The 21,175-nt window shown below is 38.4% G+C and overlaps 1 protein-coding gene across 18 annotated transcripts in view; it reads left to right on the plus strand.

The window, feature by feature from the left end:
- The window catches only part of ERC1 (ELKS/RAB6-interacting/CAST family member 1), a 295,118-nt gene that overhangs the window by 47,678 nt on the left and 226,265 nt on the right, over window positions 1-21,175 (plus strand). For all 18 annotated transcript variants that reach the window (XR_011742041.1, XM_065859918.2, XM_065859923.2 and 15 more), the window contains exon 3: window positions 18,477-18,893. Coding sequence is in view for 17 of the 18 variants with exons in the window: in XM_065859918.2 (XP_065715990.1) it covers window positions 18,477-18,893 (417 nt within the window). In the remaining variant the exon portion in view is untranslated. The remainder of the gene's footprint in view (window positions 1-18,476; window positions 18,894-21,175) is intronic.

The raw sequence follows: 21,175 nt of genomic DNA on the forward strand, positions 1-21,175 counted from the left end.
AGAACGGATCCTCTTTTCCCCACCGCCTTGTCTCTTCAGTATACAGTAGAACTTTGTACATACCTGAAGCCTGTAGCCCATGCAACTTTAGCTGCATTTTTTGTGGTGGATTGTCTTTGGATTGTTTTCAAAATATTCTGTTCATCTTTATCAGAGACAGCATTACACAGACCACCTTCTAATTAGCTTCATCATCTTATTTATATGTAACTTGGCCTTTTTGAAAACATGCTGGGGTTTTGGTGGTTCTTTCCCTAATTCTGAGTTTGACAGTTTCTCTTCAGTATGTTCTTTTGGCTCTGTAGGATGTGTTGTGAAAGAGTAGAGAGGGAAATTCCTAGTTTGGGAACAAACTCTCTATGTAGCATTTCAGATAGATTATCCTTTGGGAGACCCACAGAGCTGCAAATGGACTTCCATTTATGTGTTTGTTAAACATGACACTGATTGAAGTGTCTAACAGAAAACTTAACTATCCATAGTCTTTGGGTTCTCTGATAATCCATTCAATATGTAGGTACTGCATGCAGTTACCTGTAGTGTGATGATAGATATGGACAGTCATTTAAAGAAAATGGGAACATTATGAATGGAGATTATTTGAAATGTTCAGTTTGTATTTATGTTTATCTCCTGTATGTCTTACCTATTCTTATAGAGCCCTTATATTATTTTTACAGTATCTCTTTAAAATAGAATATCCATGTGGTTGAGGAGGAAGTGGTGGCTGGGGGAGTGTGGAGGTCCTTCACAAAACAAGTGGTGGGAATGGAGGGGTCGGGCATTTCCTCAGGAGGTTCTCTTAGGGTTAACAGTCTCTGCCTTGGGTGCTGTAGACAGTGCTTCACTGCAAAAAAATTACTAATAGTGATTAGTCATCTCAAACTTCACATGCAGAGCTGTGTTGGCAAGGAACATAAGAAAGTTCCCACTATTAAAAGGCGTAGGTATTAAATGAAAATTTTAGGATTGATACAGTTTTCCTGGCAAGAAGTAGCAGGGTATTTTAGCTTTTACCTCTTCTCTGGCAAAGCAGAGTCAGTCAGGAAGAGGAATTTTGAGCTCATTGTGTCTTTGTACTCATTAGGCACTCAAGTGGGGGTTCAGCTTTGAGACTTACGATGTTTCTTCTCTTGAACTGCCTATAGGCAGTTTTCTTGAATCGTTGTCCTGTAAAGACATGGCAACACATGATCTGGCTGTCTCTGGTCTTACTTGAACATGTTGTGTAGTTACTAGACTCACTGTAAGGAAAAGAAGGATTGCTGAAGCCTCCCTTGCAAGAGTTGTAGGCAGTAAAGCCAGGGAGATTTCATTGGGGAAGCTTCTACACCAGCCAGAATTGGGAAGTCTAGTGTGAAGCTAACGTTTGTTGTTGATTTTCCAGATCCTTGAAAAATGAGGAAACTTGGAAACACTATTTTCATGCTCTCTAGACCTACACAGGAACTTCTGTCAATACTTCCCGTAAGAGAATCCTTCTGTTCTTTAAGGAGCTTTATCTATAGTTACTAGAGTTGGTTTTGATACTGAAATCAAGAAATTGACTTCTAAAGCTTTGTTTTTTTTCAGTACTTTTAAAATTCCTTTGAGTTGTTGCCAGTCTTATCACTGAGGTGTACTTCTTACACATGGACAATGTGCTTATATTACAAATACTTCTAAAAATATGATGAGGCTGAAGTGTATGTGTGTAGGACTTTGTTTCTTCAGGTTTGTTAGGTAAGCAGGAACTGAGGTTATTGAAGTACCTTTTCTCATTTAAGATCACTGCTTCCAAACTTTCACGTTTTTGTCAAACACATAATTTAATTTTATTTTTTTTTTAATCAAACCATTCTTTAGAAATGTGTGGTTTTCCTACACTACTTTATAGAAAACAGCTTTAATTTTTAGTTATTTCTGGTTATTTGTAGCTTGGGAGAGAAAATGCTTTCTTCATATACTTTAGTGTTGCCTTCTGAACTCTGCTATGGAAGTGGATAAATGTGTTCAGTGGATTAATAGAGTCCTTGGTTCAGCTTTGAATTGGTTACTCAGCTGTTACCTATTTATTTTGCATAATTAAATCAACCATCTGTTTGTTGTGAAGGAATCAAGGTTCTTGTGTTTCTTTTTTGTAAGAAATAAAGGGGATTTATCTGTCAGACTAGTTTTTTCTCCTAAAATCACTTACTAAGAATACTTGCTTTTCAATTTAAGACATTGTGGCAGTGTGGTTGTTTATTTTTAGTGATTTATTGTTCATTATATATTCTCATCACTGAAAATGTCTTTGGAGCAGACAAACCAACGAAAAGTTGAAACTCCTTGAAACTTCTGAAAAATCACAGAATCAGAGAATGGTTGGGGTTGGAAGTCACCTCTGCAGATCATCCAGTCCAACCCACCTGCTAAAGCAGGATTACCCAGAGCAGATCTCACAGGAATGTGTCCAGGTGGGTTCTGAATGTCTCCAGAGAAGGAGACTCCACAGCCTCTCTGGGCAGCCTGTTCCGGTGCTCTGTTACCCTCAAAGTAAACAAGTTTCTCCTCATATTCAGATGAAACCTGTGCTTCAGTCTGTGCACATTACCCCTCATCCTGTCGTTGAGCACCACTGACAGGAATCTGGTCCCATCCTCTTGACACCCACCCTTGTGATATTTATAAGAATTGATAAGATCCCCTCTTAACCTTAAATGCAGTGGTTAAGACAAGTGTTTATCGTTTGACCTATGGTCTCTAATACAGATTTGGTTGTGTGAAAGGAAATAAATAAGAGAATCCGTAGATGTCTTAGTCTTTTTGGAGATCCGAATAACAATTTCCATTTATTTTAGTTGTATTAGGATGTAGCCAGAGCTTTTTTGTGTGTTGAATACAGTTGCTGTCACGTAATAGAGATTAGATATGGCATGTGATCTTCACTATCTAGCTGTGGGTGTTGGATTTGTGAACCTGAGAGTGTGAGCGAGGCCGCTGAAGACGCAGAACCCTGCATCATGGGAGATCTTGGCCTGAGTGAAGCTGCTGGTGAGTCACCCCCAGTCCAAGCAGCAGAGGAACACAGGGAGGTTATTGGATCCTGCCACTGCCTGGTGTCAGCAGCGACTCACGGATGCTTCAGCTGCAGGGAGAACGATGCTAATAGATTTTGAGGGTTAAATTCTTCCTCAAAATAAATTATCAAATGTTCTGGGAAAATTAAGGAGTGTTTAGTGTCTAGATGTTACTTCATTATTATATCAGTGACACACAGATTTGTTTCAATGAATTTTTTTATTTTTATATTTTATTTTCATTTTTCAGAAGGCAGTGCCCTTGAACTATTGTATTTAAAATAGATGCTAGAGATTGTCATAAAGCTGTGCTACTCATGTCTGTGTTACGATAGTACAACTCTTTCAGGGTACAGTAAGATATTCTGATTATCTGTATGACAATAACTTTCCCTTTTTGGAGGGGAAAAAGCATCTCCAAGGAGAGGCTGATTACCACAGCAAGGCTTGAAGAGAAATAAAACATGGTGCTAGATTAAAGGATGTAGCCAACAAAAAAGCAAACCAACTTTTGGACTCAAAACCTCTTTTTTATGGGAGGAAATGGGACAAAAGCAGCAACTTTCAAGTTGAGAGCAAATTGAGGAATTTTATGCTACTCAGTTTCAGTAGAAGAAATTCTGGCTGGTAGCTGTATATAAGGAGGGGGAATATTATGAAGGGAGTTCATTACAGTAACTAACTCCTGTAGGACAGAATTGTCTGTGGGATAGTGAGGAGATAGCTATGGGTGTGACATGGGAAAAAAATAACATATGCAGTAAACCAATGCTGAATTCTAAATGTCATAGACCAGACAAAATATTGTTTTTAAAGCGTGAAATCAAGATTAATTCACTGTATTTGTTATTGACTTCTGTGTAGTTTCAAAGATTTAATACAAAAACGGCAAAGCCTAAAGAAGGAATCGAGTACTGAAAGCTGTCTTGTTCATTAGCTGGTAGTTATCACCTCTCCATGCAAATCTTGTGCTTAGACCTTTAAACCATGAGAACGGTAATGCTTTCATGAAAGCCTTTATTCATTATTTATTGCTTTCATTGCTTTTCTGCTTTAACAGTTCGATTCACTGTGTATATTGTGGTTGTGTTTAAGGGTTTGCATTGTATTATTCTGGTGGTTATACCAGCACCTACATCAAAATGACAGTTGCTGCCTGAAGGATTGATAATGTAGGTTCACGGAAAGCAATGGTGGGCAAGTGATACGATCGTGATTTTTGACTAATGGAGCTGTGATTGCCTTGTTTGCTTAGGTGTTCTGCAGAGGGGTTTTTTTTATTCTTATTTTATCTAAATCTTGGCTAAGGAAAGGTGACATCTGTACGGTATTAGTCCCCTATTATAGATTCCATTCTTCTGACAGTAGCTGTGGTTTGAGGTTATAAATCACTCTTCGCTAGTTCAAGTAGTGATTTTTTTTTTTTTAAGTTTTTTTTTTCACCTGTTCTGCATAACATACCATTTGATGCCATTATTAACTGGCTGTTTTTTCAGCTGCTATCACTTAAATAAAATTTTTAATTGAATTGTTTGTGGTAGGTTAATCAAGAGGAGGTACTCCTATCTTTTCCTTGTAAAACTAATCAAATAATGAAGTTTAAGTTTTAAAGTAGACTGTTGTGTTACCAGCTATCCTTTTACATTTATGGAATGTTGTATATCAGGATTTTTAATGAGTTATTTTCTCAGAAAACAAAATCAGAATAATATGCGGACAAATTACTAACTGTGACCAGAAGAAACCCAGCCCCAAAACCATGCCAGCAGTGGAATGTTGCACTTTAAAAGTGGCTTTTATTTTGTGATGTAAGGACGCAGATGAGTTAAAATGAATTGTATGACTAAGGTACATTATCTGTGACATTTAAACTATAGACATAGAAGTTGTTTTTTTGTGAAAATCAGATAAATTAAAAGTTAGAAAAAGGTAGAATTGTAGAAATCGTTTGTGTGCATAGCTAGAAAAAGAGAAGAAGATTTTGGGGCATGATGGATTTCTGCTTTGCATATGTTGGACTAGTGTGTAGTTCCTGCTTTTCTGAGAATGAGATTCTGGGGTTTTCACCCTAGACACCAAAGTGTAATTTTCCAGGTTCAGCACTCCTCCCTGCTTCTCTGGAAACTGCTGAGAGAAATGTGCTTTCTGGGGAAGGATCTTCCATCCAGCTTTACTGCCTAACTCTATGTAATAACTAGGGAGTGGCTGATACAGGTTTCGCTTTTTGCCTTCCTGTTTGTCACTGGTGCTAGCTGTTATGTCTGCAGTTATCAGTTCAAGAAGATACTTTACATTTTTTTTGTTTGGGGATATGGATGTAGACAGCAATCAGTTAGTCTGTGGCAGAGCAAGGTGAGAAATAGATGTCTGCTTTCAGTAGAAAAGCGCATGAAGCAAACAAAAGTGGTTCTCTAATATCTTGTCCTCTAAGAAGAGAGTGTGTTTGTAATGAGAAGTTTCTATAAAGAATGAAGCAAAAAGCATTTTTTCCCCAACACCAATACCAACAGCTCTGAAAGCTTAGGTACATATCTGGTCAGTGCTCATTAGTAATTATATGTGCACTCCAGCTGCATTGATGGGACTACGAGGAAATCTGAGGTTTGTCGTACCAGTTTAGGATGGGTTTGTCCTGGTAGATTAGGTTGGGTGGCTTGGGAGTTTGATCAGGGGGGAGAAACATGTGTGAATCTTCAAAAATTCGGGGCACTTCCTTTTAGTCAGTTTATAAACTGTCTGATGACAATCTGCATAATAGAAGTATCTCAAGACAGTGTTACCAACAGACTGTTTTAATGATGAGTAAAAAAAACCCGTTAATATGAGGTGAAATATAAGAGGAATGCAAGGACTGTGAAATTCAGGATGGTGGGGTGGTTTCTTAGTAATATGTTTCATGGTTTCTGTGTTGATTAGGTGTACAAGTCTTCTCTCTAGTAAAGCTCATCTGAGCTTCCATTTATCTGAGTGAAAAAAGAGTTGAACTCTGTTGCATTTGACTTTTATTTAACTTTTGGCCTATTTCCTGACTAATTAGTACTGTCTGTAAAAGCTAGAAGAAAGTGGTGTGAAGAGAGGCGAGCATATGGGCTTATTTCTCAGGGAAATCACAGCAAATTGTTCTGAAACATGCCTTAAACTTTGCATTTGAATAACTATTCACTGTTGGCCTTTATGCCTTGCACTGAGATGGACTAGAAATGGGCAGTCCCTTGCCTAATTCTTTCTAGGTTCCAGAACACACCCAACAGATAAGGAGAATTTAAGACTTCAGAATCCACCTTATTCCGTTCTCTTGAAGTAAAATGCGTAACATTAGACAAATGAGCTTTCCAGATTTTCAGTGCTACAAGCTCTTTGAATTTTTTTTTTGTTGTTCTAAATTAACAGACTTTTATAAAACATGTAGCTCTGAGATTAATATCTGTGTTGAAACACTTCTGCCAAGCTTAAGCTCTTGCTAGAGTTGGTGGATTGGCACCTCAAACTCACAACAGGGAATTCCATTCTCCTTTCTGTCTTGACACTTGGTCATCCAAATGTATCAACAGATTAGAATGCTTCTCTGAATAGTTTTTAAATGCAAGGCACTTTGTTACAAGATGATTTGCATAAATGCACTTGAACGAGAACCACAAGACTGTATTGTACAGTATTTCTATCTGTTTGATCTCTGTTTTTGCACATCTTGAACAGCTATGTGTTCTCAATCTGGTATATAAGAAGCAAGGGAGTTCAGTCATTTCTCTGCCAGAAACCTAACAGCATGACATACTGCTTGAATGACCGTGTGGTAATGATTCATGAGTAAGTAGCTCTTGAAAAGATATATTAAGAGCTATTATTCAGTTAGTGAGAGATTTAACCTGGATGATTTTACCAGCACAGTCTATACCAGCTGTCCATTTTGTTCCATGCAAGACTATTCTGTGTTAGGCGGTTTATATTGATTACAACGAACTCAGATCTCCTTTATATTCTTCCATCCCCTTGATTCCTAGAGTGATATGCAAGGTTAAACTGGATAGCATTAAAGCTTTCCACTGACAAAGTCGTTCTAGCTGTCAGTCCCATCACAGGTACCCATTTTAGCTTGTCTGGTTCACGTTCTGATCAGATGCATTTCTGATGCATAGTAGGAACCCAACTTACTGCCCCTGTTGGGTTGAGTCTTGGGTGACTGAGCGCTGCTGCCAGAGGGAATTGCCTCTTGTTTTGAAAACTCTCGTACCTAGCAGAAAGATGTCTGTGGGGAAGAACCACTCTTCTATATGGAAGAACTTTTCTGTTTAAGTATTTTTGTCACATTCTAGGATCCAGTAAAGATTTTTATAATGAAGATCCTTGATTTTGTACTTCCAAAGTAACATGTGAGCCTAGTATCCATCACTACTATCATGGTACATCTATGAGAAATTTGAATGCCTCCTAATCCGGTAGGTTGTGCTAGGCTTCCTCATTTCCAGAGCTATCCAAGTTCCTCTTCATGCTTTCCTGTAAATTACCTCTTGAACTCCCTTAAGGGAGGATTGTGTTGCCTCTTAAAGGTCACAGAAAGCTCCTTTAGGATGTAGTGTAATGTGCTGTGTTCTGCTTTGCCATCAAAGGCGCTGCTGTCATTTCAGCACGAGGATAAGTGCCAGAACATTTTGACCAGAGGTTTTTTATATGTACTTTCGCAGGGACAATGATTACTGCAACCATATTCTAAATTTATCCTGAAATTCCAGTAATGCACTTGATCTGCCTGTGTTCCCAAAATTATACTCAGCCTAAGAGACTTGACATATCCAGAAAAAAAAAAACAAACATTTTCAAGGCTGTTCCTTTGTGAGTGTAGTCAATATTTCATGGCAGAGAGCTAAGAAGATAACACCTATCATCTCAAAAAGCAACAGGTTTGAAAAGGCTTAGTTGAGTCTCACTGATGGTTGCTGCTGTTGTAAATTTTGTTAAAAATGGATTGCTATTTTCTTCCTCCTTGCATTTCAAAGAAAAAGAGAGACGTTATGGAGATGGAAGGGATGCATATCTTCCATTTGACAAGAACTTACCTGTGAGAACTTCAGGTCCTAATCTTCTAAGATAGACTTCAAATGATTGCTGATGTTGTGGCTGATTGCTGTGCATGGATAACTCTAAAAAAGCCCATACTTCTTATTTCAAGAAGAGACAATGAATGAGGGAGTTTTTTTCTGTGTATAGCAATGCACAAATGATAGTCCTCTGCAGTAGCTGATGGTGTACCTGGGTACTGCTCTTATTTCACCTATCATTTCAGGCCTTTTGGATTTTGGGCCAATTGAGTATCAAAGTCTGCAGTTGTTCCTTATTGTGGCTTAATACAAGAAAACCACGTGCAAATGCTTTTGCAAGCAACTTGTTTTCCTTTACCTGAAGAACTGATGATACAACCAATATGAGAAGATGCAATGCTTACAATTACTTATGGGATAGAAAGCAGCAAGGAAAGTGTATTGGAAAGACTATGAACAAGTAAAGCAAGAATGAAAGTATTACCATGACATAGCTAAATTGATCCCATCTTCTTGTGAAACAGTGGGAGGAGGTGTTGGGCCTACAGCGCCTCTGCACTCTGTGGTCATCTCCCTAAGATGACTTTTGCCTTGCAAGGTTACCCTCTAAACAGCACAAGGAAAATTATAAGCAGCCTGGCAAAGTCTCATTCTACTCCCTCTCTGTGCAGCTGAGAGGCAGCAGCTAGATTTTGCTGTGGGTTATCTCCTTATCATGGTTGAACACTGTGCAAAGACCATCGGCAAGAACTTTCAGTGTGTCCCATTAGAGCCTGATGTTGCTTATGAGATCCTGAATATCACATGTTCTATAATTTGACAGGGTCAAGTCCTTTGTGCAGTCTTCTCACATTTATGGCCATGTCTGGTCACCTGATGCCTTTCTTTTTTTTTCCCTCAAGAAAATATTTTTTTAAAAGCCAACAAACAAAAGACCAATAAATTTCAGTGTTTTCAGATTGCTGGTGAGCCACTGTCCAGGTTTTATGATTCAGTCTGAGGGAGATAGCAAATATTTCATGTCTTCTGCTGAGCAGCTGAATATTGGGCTGTTGATGTCTTATCTGTACAGTAACTCAATTTCTGGAGGCACAAGTTTGGAAAGAACACTTCCAGCTGTTGTCATCAATCCATAGTCTCTGAGCATCAGGTAACTCGTGAGATCTTCTGCAGTTCCTTCTGCAGTTCCTTGCAGGTGAAGGATGCCACTATGCTGCCTTCTAGGGTGACAGGAAAACCAAAGTATTGTGTTGCTGTGGGCAAGCAGAAGTTGCAAAGCTTGCTGGTTTATATTTTAAAAATTATTTGAAGTATTATCAATTGATGTATCACAACCTACCTTGTAGTAGACTGTTTTCAACAGTCACAAGCTTGAAGTATCCAAAAAGCTTTAAAGATCAAGCCTACTCGTATTTTATACCCGTATAGGGTACAGAGCAATAATTCAAAATATTTTGGTGAAAGTATTCTTGTAGGACCTGTGCACATGTGCTTTGAGATATGTATCGTAATCTCTCCAAACCAATTAGTATAGAAGAAGGTTTATATTTGTGTTTAGGGGGGTCACAAGGGGAGGGTGATGTAGATAAAGTAGTCAACAGCTTTCTTGTGCATAGATTTTTCATATAGTACTCTTTCATTATCAATCACCAGCTATTGTTCCTTTTTAGAGCATAATGGTGATGTATGCTCATATCTTGGAAAATACTGAACACAAGTTTAAAGCTTGTGTAGCAGAGTACCTTTTATCTTGGATTGATTCCTTGTATCAGCCAATGGAAAGATATATTTGTTGTTCAAAACCGGATAGATAAACTGATGTTTTTCATAAGTTCACTAGGTTTCCCTAATAGAGGTGACTAATAAGATTATGTTTTTGCAGAAAAGCTCCTAATCTATTAACAAAATGAATCATGTTTCATATAGATGCTATTAATTTGAAAATATTAGACATACATATGTAAATGTTAAAATTCTCCTTCCCACAAGTGCCATAATAATTTCTAACTACTTATGTGGGATGAGAGGGGTTCATGAAAGCTGAATTTGGCACTTAAGCACTTACTCCACAGATGCAACATTTAGAAGTAATCTATGCCATGGATAAAACTGGCCAAGTAGGTTGTATACACGTGCAAAGCTGCATAAGATTGAATTCTACAAGTTCTGTCATGGCTGGCCTGAATATGGATCAGTCTGATGTTTGTGTCTTGGCTTTTCTTTGAACCTCTAACACAGGTTCCATTATAATCAACACAGTTTGTGACAAAATAAGTTTGTGCTTACTAGACAGGGGAGACAGAAACTGTAAAGAATTATCTTACAGCAATGTGTGAAACTGCATATATGCCAGGACGCTTGTTTCTTTAGCAACATAAGAGCAAAGAATCAAAGCTCATATTTGTATATAAATAAAACATAATATTTAAGTAGTGTGATGCTAACCCAATTTGGACAGCCTAGTGGGAAATAGAGATTAAAATCAGTATGGAAATAGTCAATTCCAATGAGATATTCTGAACATTTGCTCTAATCCCCAAATGTCTGTTCTCAAGAAAGATGAGGGGCACTTAAAAGAATCTGGTTTCTGTACTCCAGGATCATAGCATGCTGATACTCAAAGCGTGTGAAATGTTGATGCTACAAAGATTTGCATGAGGAAAAAAGCTTTTGAAGCACACCAAGCTACTAATGCAGATGTACTTTTGGAAATTGAGACACGTGGTAGCTGGGACTCACTGTTATGACTTCAGAAATATTTTTCTTTTGTCTTCTATTAACTGTTAGACCATTTGTGATAACTGCCTCAGATCTCAAATTGCTTCATCCCTTTGGAAGCCAGAAAACTGTCAGAATTATATTTGTAGTTCAAAATCTGATAAACTGATGTTTTTCATAAGTTTACTAGGTTTCCCTATGCTCAATCAGAATTTTTATTCTTATCACATGGGTAAGTGGGCAAATGTCTTCAGAATAAGTTATATTTTTACTGTGCATGAGGTATGCTATAGAAGCTACCCATATATATACTTTGTTCCTTGAAAATATAAATAACTTACATTTTGCCTTGTAATATAAGCTGCTTCATGTTTACCATAGCTAAAATCTTCCATGTGGACCTTTACCACTGAATATTGTGTTTTACTTTGCACCCTTTTATATGGATGCACCTGTACACTTAGTATGAGGTGATTTCCTTGCAGTTTTGGTTCTTCTGTGGCTACAGGTCTATTATGTGATTTCTGAACTTCTTACTTTTGGAGTTTAAATTCATTCCTGCTGGGTTGCCTCTGTTTAGTTGTGGGTTTTGGGTGTTGGTTTTTTTTTTTGTGCAGACAGAGGCGAAGGAATCAGGCTGCTGCACAGTGCCCTATTAAACCCAATGAGTCATTTTGTGTGAGTCTCGTTCAGCTGACAGATGTATTACTGGCAACTTAAGCTCTTTATCTATAACGCTTTTTTACCATCTTGCTCTTCTGCTGTCTCAGAGATAATGCAATGCATGGTTGTCTTTAAAATACACGTCTCTTTCTTTGACTCTCACAAATTAAATCCTATTAAAATCATAGCTGTATACAAAAAAAAAAATCACCCATTTGTTTTAATTTAAATGAGGGTTTTGAAGCCTGTGATCCCTCTTACAGGGAATATGTAGCATTTCTGGAATCAGCAAGTTCTGTTTCATCACAGCCCTGCTGGACACCTGACATTAGCCCTTTTTTCAGTTTCTTTGCGTGGGCTGCAGCTGAATGTCAGCAGGGACTCCCTCGGCCAGCCAGGCCTTTGCTTCTGCAGGGCATTCAGCAGAATCTATTTCCCAGAAACGCCGCCAAAACATTAACTCTTTGAGAATGGCAGAGAATGATTTCCCACAGCGACCAAATCCTATTCTAGCGTTTGGCATGCGATCTCTTTTTGAGCTTGGTGTGGCTCATCCTCTTACAAATGTTTGAAATGCTGTTGTTGTGAAGAACATGAGAGAGATTGTCATAATGCAAAAGTTTGTGATTGTGCATGTGGATTTGCTGGCAAGAAAAGCACCTCTAAGTTCTGTTGTTTACTGATGCTGTACATTTGAGGGTAGACCTTACTAAATTGTCTTTCTGACATAAAATATATTGTAATTATTGTACCTTTTCTTTCCAGGGTAGTAGCATCATAGTAATGATGATCTAAAGACAAAAATAAGGCAGTGTTTGTAGGTACTACGAGTATTGATACATCTATTTCACATCTGGGAGGGCTTTTGTAGCTGAAAGTTTGTTTCTTTTCCCCAACTTTAAAAATAGTTAGCTGAATAATTAATAATTAGCTGTAAACTGAGATCTTCAGAAACCTAGTTTTTGATCAATTAGCACATCTGTCTCTTTTAAAATTATTTTCTTTATCCCTGGGTTGGATGCTGAAAAGTGAATACAGAAATATGTGATATGTTACCAAAAATGCAAACCTGTTTTAGGTCTTTCGAAGCATTTACTGTTTTCTACATGACAAACAGCTTGATTACTGAGCAGATTTGCAAAAAACCTGCCAAATACACGTACATCATAAAGCTGTCATTCAATACAGAATGTTCTGGTGGTATGAGTGAACAGCAGAAGTAATCAGGAAATTCGTAGTAGCTAAGTTTCTAAATAATAATTTTTAAAATAAACTGTTATTGAATCTACTCATTTCAGTAAAACTTCTGTTAGGAAAAATATTTCTTCCCTCTGGAGTGGAATTTCTGGTTAAAAATTAGCGAAGAGTGACACGAGATCAACCCCTGAGCAGAAAATAGACTTGGTCAAGGATGCTCACTGGGAGATGCTAAATGGCCTCTTGGCTAATTCAAACAAAGCCCTTGAGCCAAGATTCATCTTCCCTTTATGGCACTGAGATTTAAGAGAAGTAGGTTTAAATTCCTAAAACAGTCATTATTCAGATGTTTATACAAAGCAGAAAGTCTCTCAGTCCCTTCTGTAAGACTGTCTTCTTCCAGGTCCACCAAAGAATAGCTCATTGTCTGCTGACTAGAGCCTCATTTGGGATGTGTGAAGATGATGAGTAAGTGCTTGAACCTTTATCTCCCAGACTGAAATTTCTAATACACCACTGACTATTCTAGTAGGACCTCTCTTTTTCACCCTGTCCTTTCCATCACACTCTATTCTCTTGGTCATGAATATTAGAGTCTTCAATGTTCTCCTAGTGTAAAAGGAGAATTTTTTTAAGTCATTGAGCTTTGCAGAATGTAACAATGCTTTCCACCTCACTGTGACACATTTCTGCGACATGGGGTCATATAGTTGTGTGTTACGTTTTCCTTTGTTTCTGGGAAAGAATAGGTTCTTGTAGTTGTTTTTGCTGATTGTTGACAGGCATGTCTGGAATGTACTGAATTTTTTCTCGGTATTCCAGAAAATAAAATAATTTCCCTGGTTAGCTTACTTAGAATTTAAATCCAGGAGATTAAGGAGAACTGAACTACACAAGTGTTCAGTGCTCAGGTGCCTCGCCTCTGTTGCAGAACTCACAGTTCTAATATAGGCATTCAGCCTTCTTGAATAAAGTATGGGATGAGTTATGTGTCTGATTGCCGTAGTTACGAAGGCTTTATCTGCTGTGTGAATAGCTTAAATCAGGCAACCAAAGCCAGACAGACAAATGCGTATTGGAATCTCAAACACTGTAGCTTGGTAGGTCAAGCTCTGTCTTGCAAAGATGAGTGTGGAAATGCTTTCTTTAAAGCACAATTTAATAATTTCTTCCAAAACCATGTTAGTAGCAATGGCTGCGTCCTTTTGATCTAAAATGTAGGGCTAGAATGCAGGTCTTGGCTGTAGAGTATCAATTAAATTCCTTTTTCTGTCCGAGTATGTTGAAATGCACATCCCTCACTTCCTATGGAATGTTAAGATGATAAACATTTAAGTTAATTGGAAGGATTGCTCTTCAGGTCTTTCTGTTCTTACGTGTTCTACCAATTAGAATAAGAAGCTGTGCTCTCTTTAGTATTTTCTGTCAGTCCTGATGAATTTTTAATAATTAATGCAAAATGGCAAAGCTTCAACAGACAAAGCTGCCTGCGGCAAGGTTCCCAAACTCACTGGTGTAGTGATAGGTGCGTTTCATTATCCTGAGACTGCAACAGCAGGACTGCTTTGTGAACCAGATACAAGGAACTTTTGCCAGTAGTCATGCTGTAGGTTGGAAACTCATCCAAACAACCTGCCAAGGTGTGGGAAATGTGAGTTTGAAGGAGGCAAAGATTGAATCATGTTCTGCTACTTACAGTTGTACATTTTGTGCTGCTGGATGAAAGGTGAACTTTGTCCCTGCTAGAGCCCAGTTGACAAACTTCAAGTTGCCTCATGAAAGTAGTACAGGCAGAGGAACATCTGGTAGGAGGTTGTGTTTGCACCCTGCCCTTCTAGGATTTACATTTGAGGTGAGTCTGAAGGGGCTTAACTCTGTCAAGAGAAAAGTACGTTGGGCATAATCAGCAGGAGACATACTAGAGAACTGTGCTCGCAAAAATACCTTTGTAATTTGCAGGTGTAGTTATAATTCGTTGTGAGGCTTAAAGACTGATTTTCGTTACTTGAAAAAACAGGCAATCCTCAAGGTGTGAAATAAGAGCAGTAAGCTTCAAGCAAAGTACAGGATCAATGTAATTGTTTTGCCTTTAATTATGTTACCTTTATTAAACTATTTAAGAAAAGCATGCTTGGTACTTACTCAGCAGAGTATGACATAGCCAAGCTCAGGGGTATTAAAAGTATTTTTACTTGTTTATTTCTAGACAAGACAATTCAACAGTATTTTTCAAGTTCAATTGAGGTCTCTTACTAGGTTCTAGAAACAGGAGTAGAGAGCATCAGTGGCTAGTATCGCATGAACTTGGAAAGTATTTTGCCTTTTTGGGGTAGTCACTGGTTTAAAAGTGAAGTCTAAGAAATGAATGAGAAGCTAGAGCTAGTAGGACTTGCCAGCTCCTTCAGAGTAGTTTGTTTATGATGCCAGCTAATAAAGGGTATTGTTCCGTTCTGAAAATCTTAAAGAATTTTTGGAAAGCAGAGAAAAGAACCGATTTTGCATGCATCTTGCATGTTGGAAAGGAGTGGGTGTCAAAAGCATAGAATAATTTTCTGTGGTGTATTTTCCAGTTACTTTGCACACAGTGAAGTTTGGTCTCAGCTGAGCGGTTCGGAGAACAGTGATAGTAATTCATAACCTTCATGCTAACCCTTCCTCTTGCCCTACTTCTTCATTATTCGTGGGAAACTGAATTCAGGGCAGCTGCTGACCATTTTTGTTGGGTGTTCCAAACTCTCTTGTCTTTATTTAACAAACTGATGGATACAAATAAATACTGTTTGTCACTGCTATAAAATTCATTTCATGTCACGTTTCTGAATCATATAATAGATTTTGGTTCTTTGACCTAAAAGTTGAATTGAGGCTTTTCCAACTTTGGGGGAAATAATTTCTGTGGGTCTGAGACATAGTTTTTGTGTGTGTAACCCAAAATAAGATTTCACAGCAGATCAAATGGTAAAAATGCAGGAGTTTGGTTGTGGTGATTTAGTCCATTGATGTTTATAAATAACCCAAGTTTTATTCTGAGCACCACTGAGCAGAGGAAGTAATTTCAGATAGTAGATGATGAGGTTGTTCGGAAGCAGCTCTTTTCTCGCCTGAGAGAAAGGAAGTGCTGAACTGGCAGAATGTAGAGAGGCAGGTGGAAAATTTGGAATTTGTTTGTTAGTTGGAGGAACAACACGCAGCTGGGCTATGGATAAGTAAGGCTTCTCAAATACAGACGGAATTATCTTGTGTGTGTGGAATTGTCAAGTTATATCTAGTGAGGGTGTTTAAGTTGAGTGAAACTTAAGGATATTCTCCTGCTACTGCTGTTGTCCTGCTGACTTTGTTGGTGTATAGGTACAGATGGTACAAGCCTTTTCATGAATGCCCGTTTTCTCTTACAGCTTGATCAACATGCATTAATTGAACTGATGTAGTAGTTCTGATTGCCTACCTGCATGCTGGCAGGTTTGTGTTACTGCCTCATTTTTAAGGCTTGGATGTTGTCTGACATTCTCACTTTGACTATGATTTGGAGAAATTACAATAAATGAAAACTGAAATCTTTAAGAAGAAAAAAAATGTGATTTCTAAAACATTTTCAAAATCCGTATTGATTCCCTTGAGATATTTCTTTTTGTATACTCCTAAGTGGTGACTTGAAAATAAATCTGAGTGTCCATCAGTATATAAACACAATGTACATTTTAGAAAAGAGTGATTAATTATCCTCTCACCTAATATACCTGTGCTGTGTTATCACACAGGTTCTATAACCTGAAGCAGGGATGTGAAACTCATCTTCACCAGAGGCCTGACCTAAAGTGTAGTTTTAGATCACAAGAATTAGTAAATGCAGAATATTGTGTTATTGAAATAGAAGAAAAGACAATTGCAGCATCTTAAATCAACCCCAAAGCTATGCATTTAAGCTGATTTCAGTTTATACTCATACTATAAAGAATGGTTCCATTTTCTTCTCCATCAGCTCCTTAACTATGTGTTCCCACCCCTACTTTGCACCAGGATCAGCACTGGTGTAGTCACACCATCAGCTGGATGGGAGATATGGCGGGAAAGACTTTTTGTTTGGTTTTTATGGGGCTGGTTTTCAGACAGGTGAAGTTTTGATCTGGTTGTCAGCAGCAGCCACCTGAGGCAGGACAGAGAGCCGGACTGTTCCATTTAGTGGCAACGTAGACTTGGGTGAGCTCATTGTGAAAGAACACCTTTAGTTTTGAAAAGCTCTTCTTGGGCCAGAACGCGAAAGGAAAAGTTCTTGGTGTAAAGTACTGACTTTGGTAAAGAAAATGGAAATGGACTGTTGTTATGCATCATTCTGTACAACCAAACTAACCGTTAAAGTTTCTAAACCAGGTTGATGGTAGGTAACTGTGCTGCAAATACAATTTTCTGTTGTCTTTTCATAGAATCACAGAATACTTGAGGTTAGAAGAGACCCCTAGAGGTCAGCTGGTCCAACCTCCCTGCTGAAGCAGGGCCACCTACAGCCAGTTGCCCAGGGCTATTTCCAGGCAGCTTTTTAATATCTCTGAGGAATTTTACATAACTATTGTGATAAATATAGTCTAAATATATTCTTGAAGTAATACTTAAACCCAGATCTTTTTACATCTCCTCTTTTCACGAATATCTGAGTGAAATGCAGTACTTGGATTTATGTCAAACATTAATTTGTCACCATCTTTACATTATAGACCTTAACAGTGTGTCTCCTGCATCAGGCTTGATAATAGATTAGAACTAATACTATCTAACTAGTACTTTAGTCCTACTGAATACTAGAAGTAGCTGTATTGCAGACACTGATTTTTGTAATATGAAGGTAGACCCCTTGGGATCAGTTCATGTAACTTGCTCACATTCAGACTAAATTGTAAGCATATCTTATCATTTGGTGCATACCTCATCCCTGGTTAATCAGATCTTTGTTCAATGTGTTAGTACTTCTGCATTACTGTCTTAATACTTCTGTCTTGCAGAGGAAAAAATGGATGTTTATCTAAACATGAAGTGAGGACTTTTTTCTAGGCAAGCTGTGCTTCTTCTATATTATCCCACTACATTAACCCACTGTATTCAGTTGTTGAGACAGGATTTATTGTCTTGCAAAACCACAAATTACTGCCGATCCTTTGATTTACCTCACATCCCTCTTTGTAAGGTGGTAATTTACATTCTGTACTAAAATCCTCCTGCATAAAATTTTATGATGTGACCCTTCTCCCCAGTCAGCATATATCCAGTTTTCTATAGTTGTGGTTACTCCTGACGTGCTGAAGTTTCTTCTGGAAGTCAGCTGGGAAATCTGTGCTACATGTAGTGTTAGTATGGAAGACCTTAGGAGCCTTCATGGCTGACTGCATTTTATTAGATGGTATATAAATTCTAGTACTCATGTGTCCCTCTACTTTGTTAGAATAGTAATTCTAGTCTAGGACTTCTTATATAGAATTCTTCTGTAGGGTAGGCAAATATTTGGAGAAAACAATATTTTAAGCTCTCAGATTACTGACAAATGCCTACTGACATTTTCCCTTTTGAAAGAGTGACTCAAGTTGGTGGGAGGATCACCCAACTAAGAGGTTTCTAGTGTTATACAACCTGTACCAGGTGTAGAAGGAGGGACTTGAAATTTCTGTAGTATAACCCAGTTCCACCGCAATTCTGCTTTCAAAAAATAGTGTTGATCTGTCAGCATTGCGGTTTCCTCTTGGTTGATGGTTCAGGAGGACTGCTGTGGATCATACTGTTCTCTGTATATCTCCAGTGGAGGGAATCCTCTGATTTTATTTATTTATTCTTTTAGCATATGCAGATGACTATCCAGGCTCTCCAAGATGAGCTTCGGATCCAGCGGGACCTGAACCAGCTGTTCCAGCAGGATAGCAGCACCAGAACCAGCGAGCCCTTTGTGGCAGAGCTGACAGAGGAAAACTTCCAACGCCTTCATGCAGAGCACGAACGCCAGGCCAAGGAACTCTTCCTGCTACGTAAAACCTTAGAAGAGATGGAACTGCGTATCGAAACACAGAAACAGACCTTAAATGCACGTGACGAATCCATCAAAAAGCTGCTGGAGATGCTGCAGAGTAAAGGTCTGTCAGCAAAAGCCACTGAGGAAGATCATGAGCGGACAAGACGGTTGGCTGAGGCAGAGATGCACATGCACCACTTGGAGAGCCTTCTCGAACAGAAGGAGAAAGAAAACAACATGCTGAGAGAGGTAAGTGACCAAGCTCTGGGTTCATCTCAGATCTCAAGTTCTTCTCTGTCTCCTCTCCATTTTGCGACTCTAAGGAAAGAATCTTTCATCTTCTCTGTGAGCTGTATTTTACATTGCAGATGTGACAGAATTTGTCGCTATTTAAGAACTTCTTTATGGCTTCCTTGCATGTGCTTTCTGGGGTTTTGTGCTTTAGGCCCTGCTTTCTCCATAGGCTCCGTATTGAAGCTCTGGAGGTGAATTGTCACAGAGATTGTAAAATTCATTCTTCCATTCTATTTTAGTTTGAGAGAAAGTAGCTAGCTGTATTTAGGAGGGAGCAGAGAGAAATCTTTGCAGGAGTAATGGATGATTGCTCCACGGTTTCCATGGAAACAGTCATCTTGCTGTGAAGGGGATTTGATAAAACTATTAGCTGTCCTGAATGCACAGCCAAATAAAAGATTACCTAAAGGGACATGCTGCACACATAGTAACCCCTTTCCCCCTATCCCTCTGAAAACAGGAAAGGCAAACTATTGTTATATCTGTATTGCACCTTAGAGGAGTACAGTGGCAGGCATTCTTCACTATTAATCATGCCAAACTAGTTACAATAAAATATAGGCTACATAAAAGTATCTTAGAAAAATAAAGGAAAATAAATGAGTTGTTGTGTAGCCAGTGTCTTTAAATTTCTTGATATTTTTAATAGAATTTTCTTCTTATCAACCAGCTCCTATTTTAATATTAACTTCTAAAAGGCTAGTAATTCAGCACGTGTCGTGCACATATACATGTAGTATATATATGCCTGTATTCACTAATTGTAAGATTTTCTGTAAAGATTATTTCATGAACGTCTGCAGCTCGAATGCATGAACTGATAGCTATACATGTATGTGTAATATGGGTGTATGATTCTAATGAACTGTTTTGGGCATTGTATGTCTGTATTGTGATTCAGAGTTTTTTTGAAAGCCTGATGGAATACACGAGATTTAAGCGCCCTTTCTAAGAAACCAGAGAGGCAAGGCACAGAGGTTTTTGAGATGAGTGCTTGCAGCAAATTAATACTTCTTAATACCTCTTATTCATATGTTTTCCATGGCCTGACCCATTGTACTTGTGCTTTTACAAGCATTTATATAAGAAAGCTAGAGCCCATTGCATTTCTGAGCCAGATTTAGGCCAGATTTATTTTTTTAGAGCAGTAATCTCTTGAGTGTCTGGAGTGAAGATAATATGATTCCAGAGTTTCTACACTACAGTTTTTCCTTTATTTAGCAACCAATGATAATTCTGTTCCAATTCTTCTATCTATTTCAGGAAGAGCCCCAAATGGCTCTCATTTGTTTCTGCTCTAAGTCCAGCAGCGTAAATGAAAAGCCAGCAGGAGCTGTGTAATTTTTTTAGGAATGCGGTTACGTATGTTTCTGCTGCTGACGAGTAGCTGTTGAGAGATAAGAATTCTTGTTTCATTCACACGTATCTGCAAATCATCAATCATTTAAGTCCTAGCCTTTATAGTAAAAGTTTTCCTGGAGAGCATAGAGATGACTTACTAACTTTGAAACTGCAAATGCTGTTCATCTAATATTTTGAAGTTAATTACTCCTTGTTGCTCACCCAGCTCTAGTGCATTGAGAAGGGTGAGCTGGGTATACTGAAATTTGTAGCTCAAGCCATAGATATGGTGTGGGATCCAGTCTTGAAGCTGAGCACCCTAGTAGCCTTGGAAACATGGCGCCATGTGAAGAGGTGCCAGATTATCTCCCTGTGGAACTGCATCACATCAGGAAGGGTTTTGTTAGTACTCGTGTGTTATCCTTGAGGTCTGAGCTAACTGAACTCAGGCTTGTCTGCATGAAACAGCGTTGCTGTCACTGTTCCACACTTGGAAGTTGTCTCTGTGCAGAATCTCTTAGATAGTCTGCAACACCCCCCTCAGCTAATCTTTCATTATGTGTTTATCTGTATTTCCATAGTTTTAGGTTATTTTAGCCCTTTGCTACTCTAGATACTAATTATGGAATTTTTGAGCTGCCTTGGAGAAACCTACTTTTGTGGTGGTTCTATATCTAGCATTCCCAGTATCTGGAAAGGCATGCTAAACTCTTCTTTAAATACTGCTGTTAAAAGAAGCATTAGTATCTCAAAGGGATTTGCATGTGCTCGGTGTTTATACTTCATGTTCTAACACATCAGAAAAGCTGAGAAAAACTTCAATAGCAGTTTTGACCATCTTAGCTAAAGCAAGTTCTGAGTTGTCGGAATCCACTAGTACCGTTCCTGATTTTACA

This window comes from Patagioenas fasciata, chromosome 1, assembly GCF_037038585.1.
Source record: "Patagioenas fasciata isolate bPatFas1 chromosome 1, bPatFas1.hap1, whole genome shotgun sequence".
Taxonomy (NCBI): Eukaryota; Metazoa; Chordata; class Aves; order Columbiformes; family Columbidae; genus Patagioenas; species Patagioenas fasciata.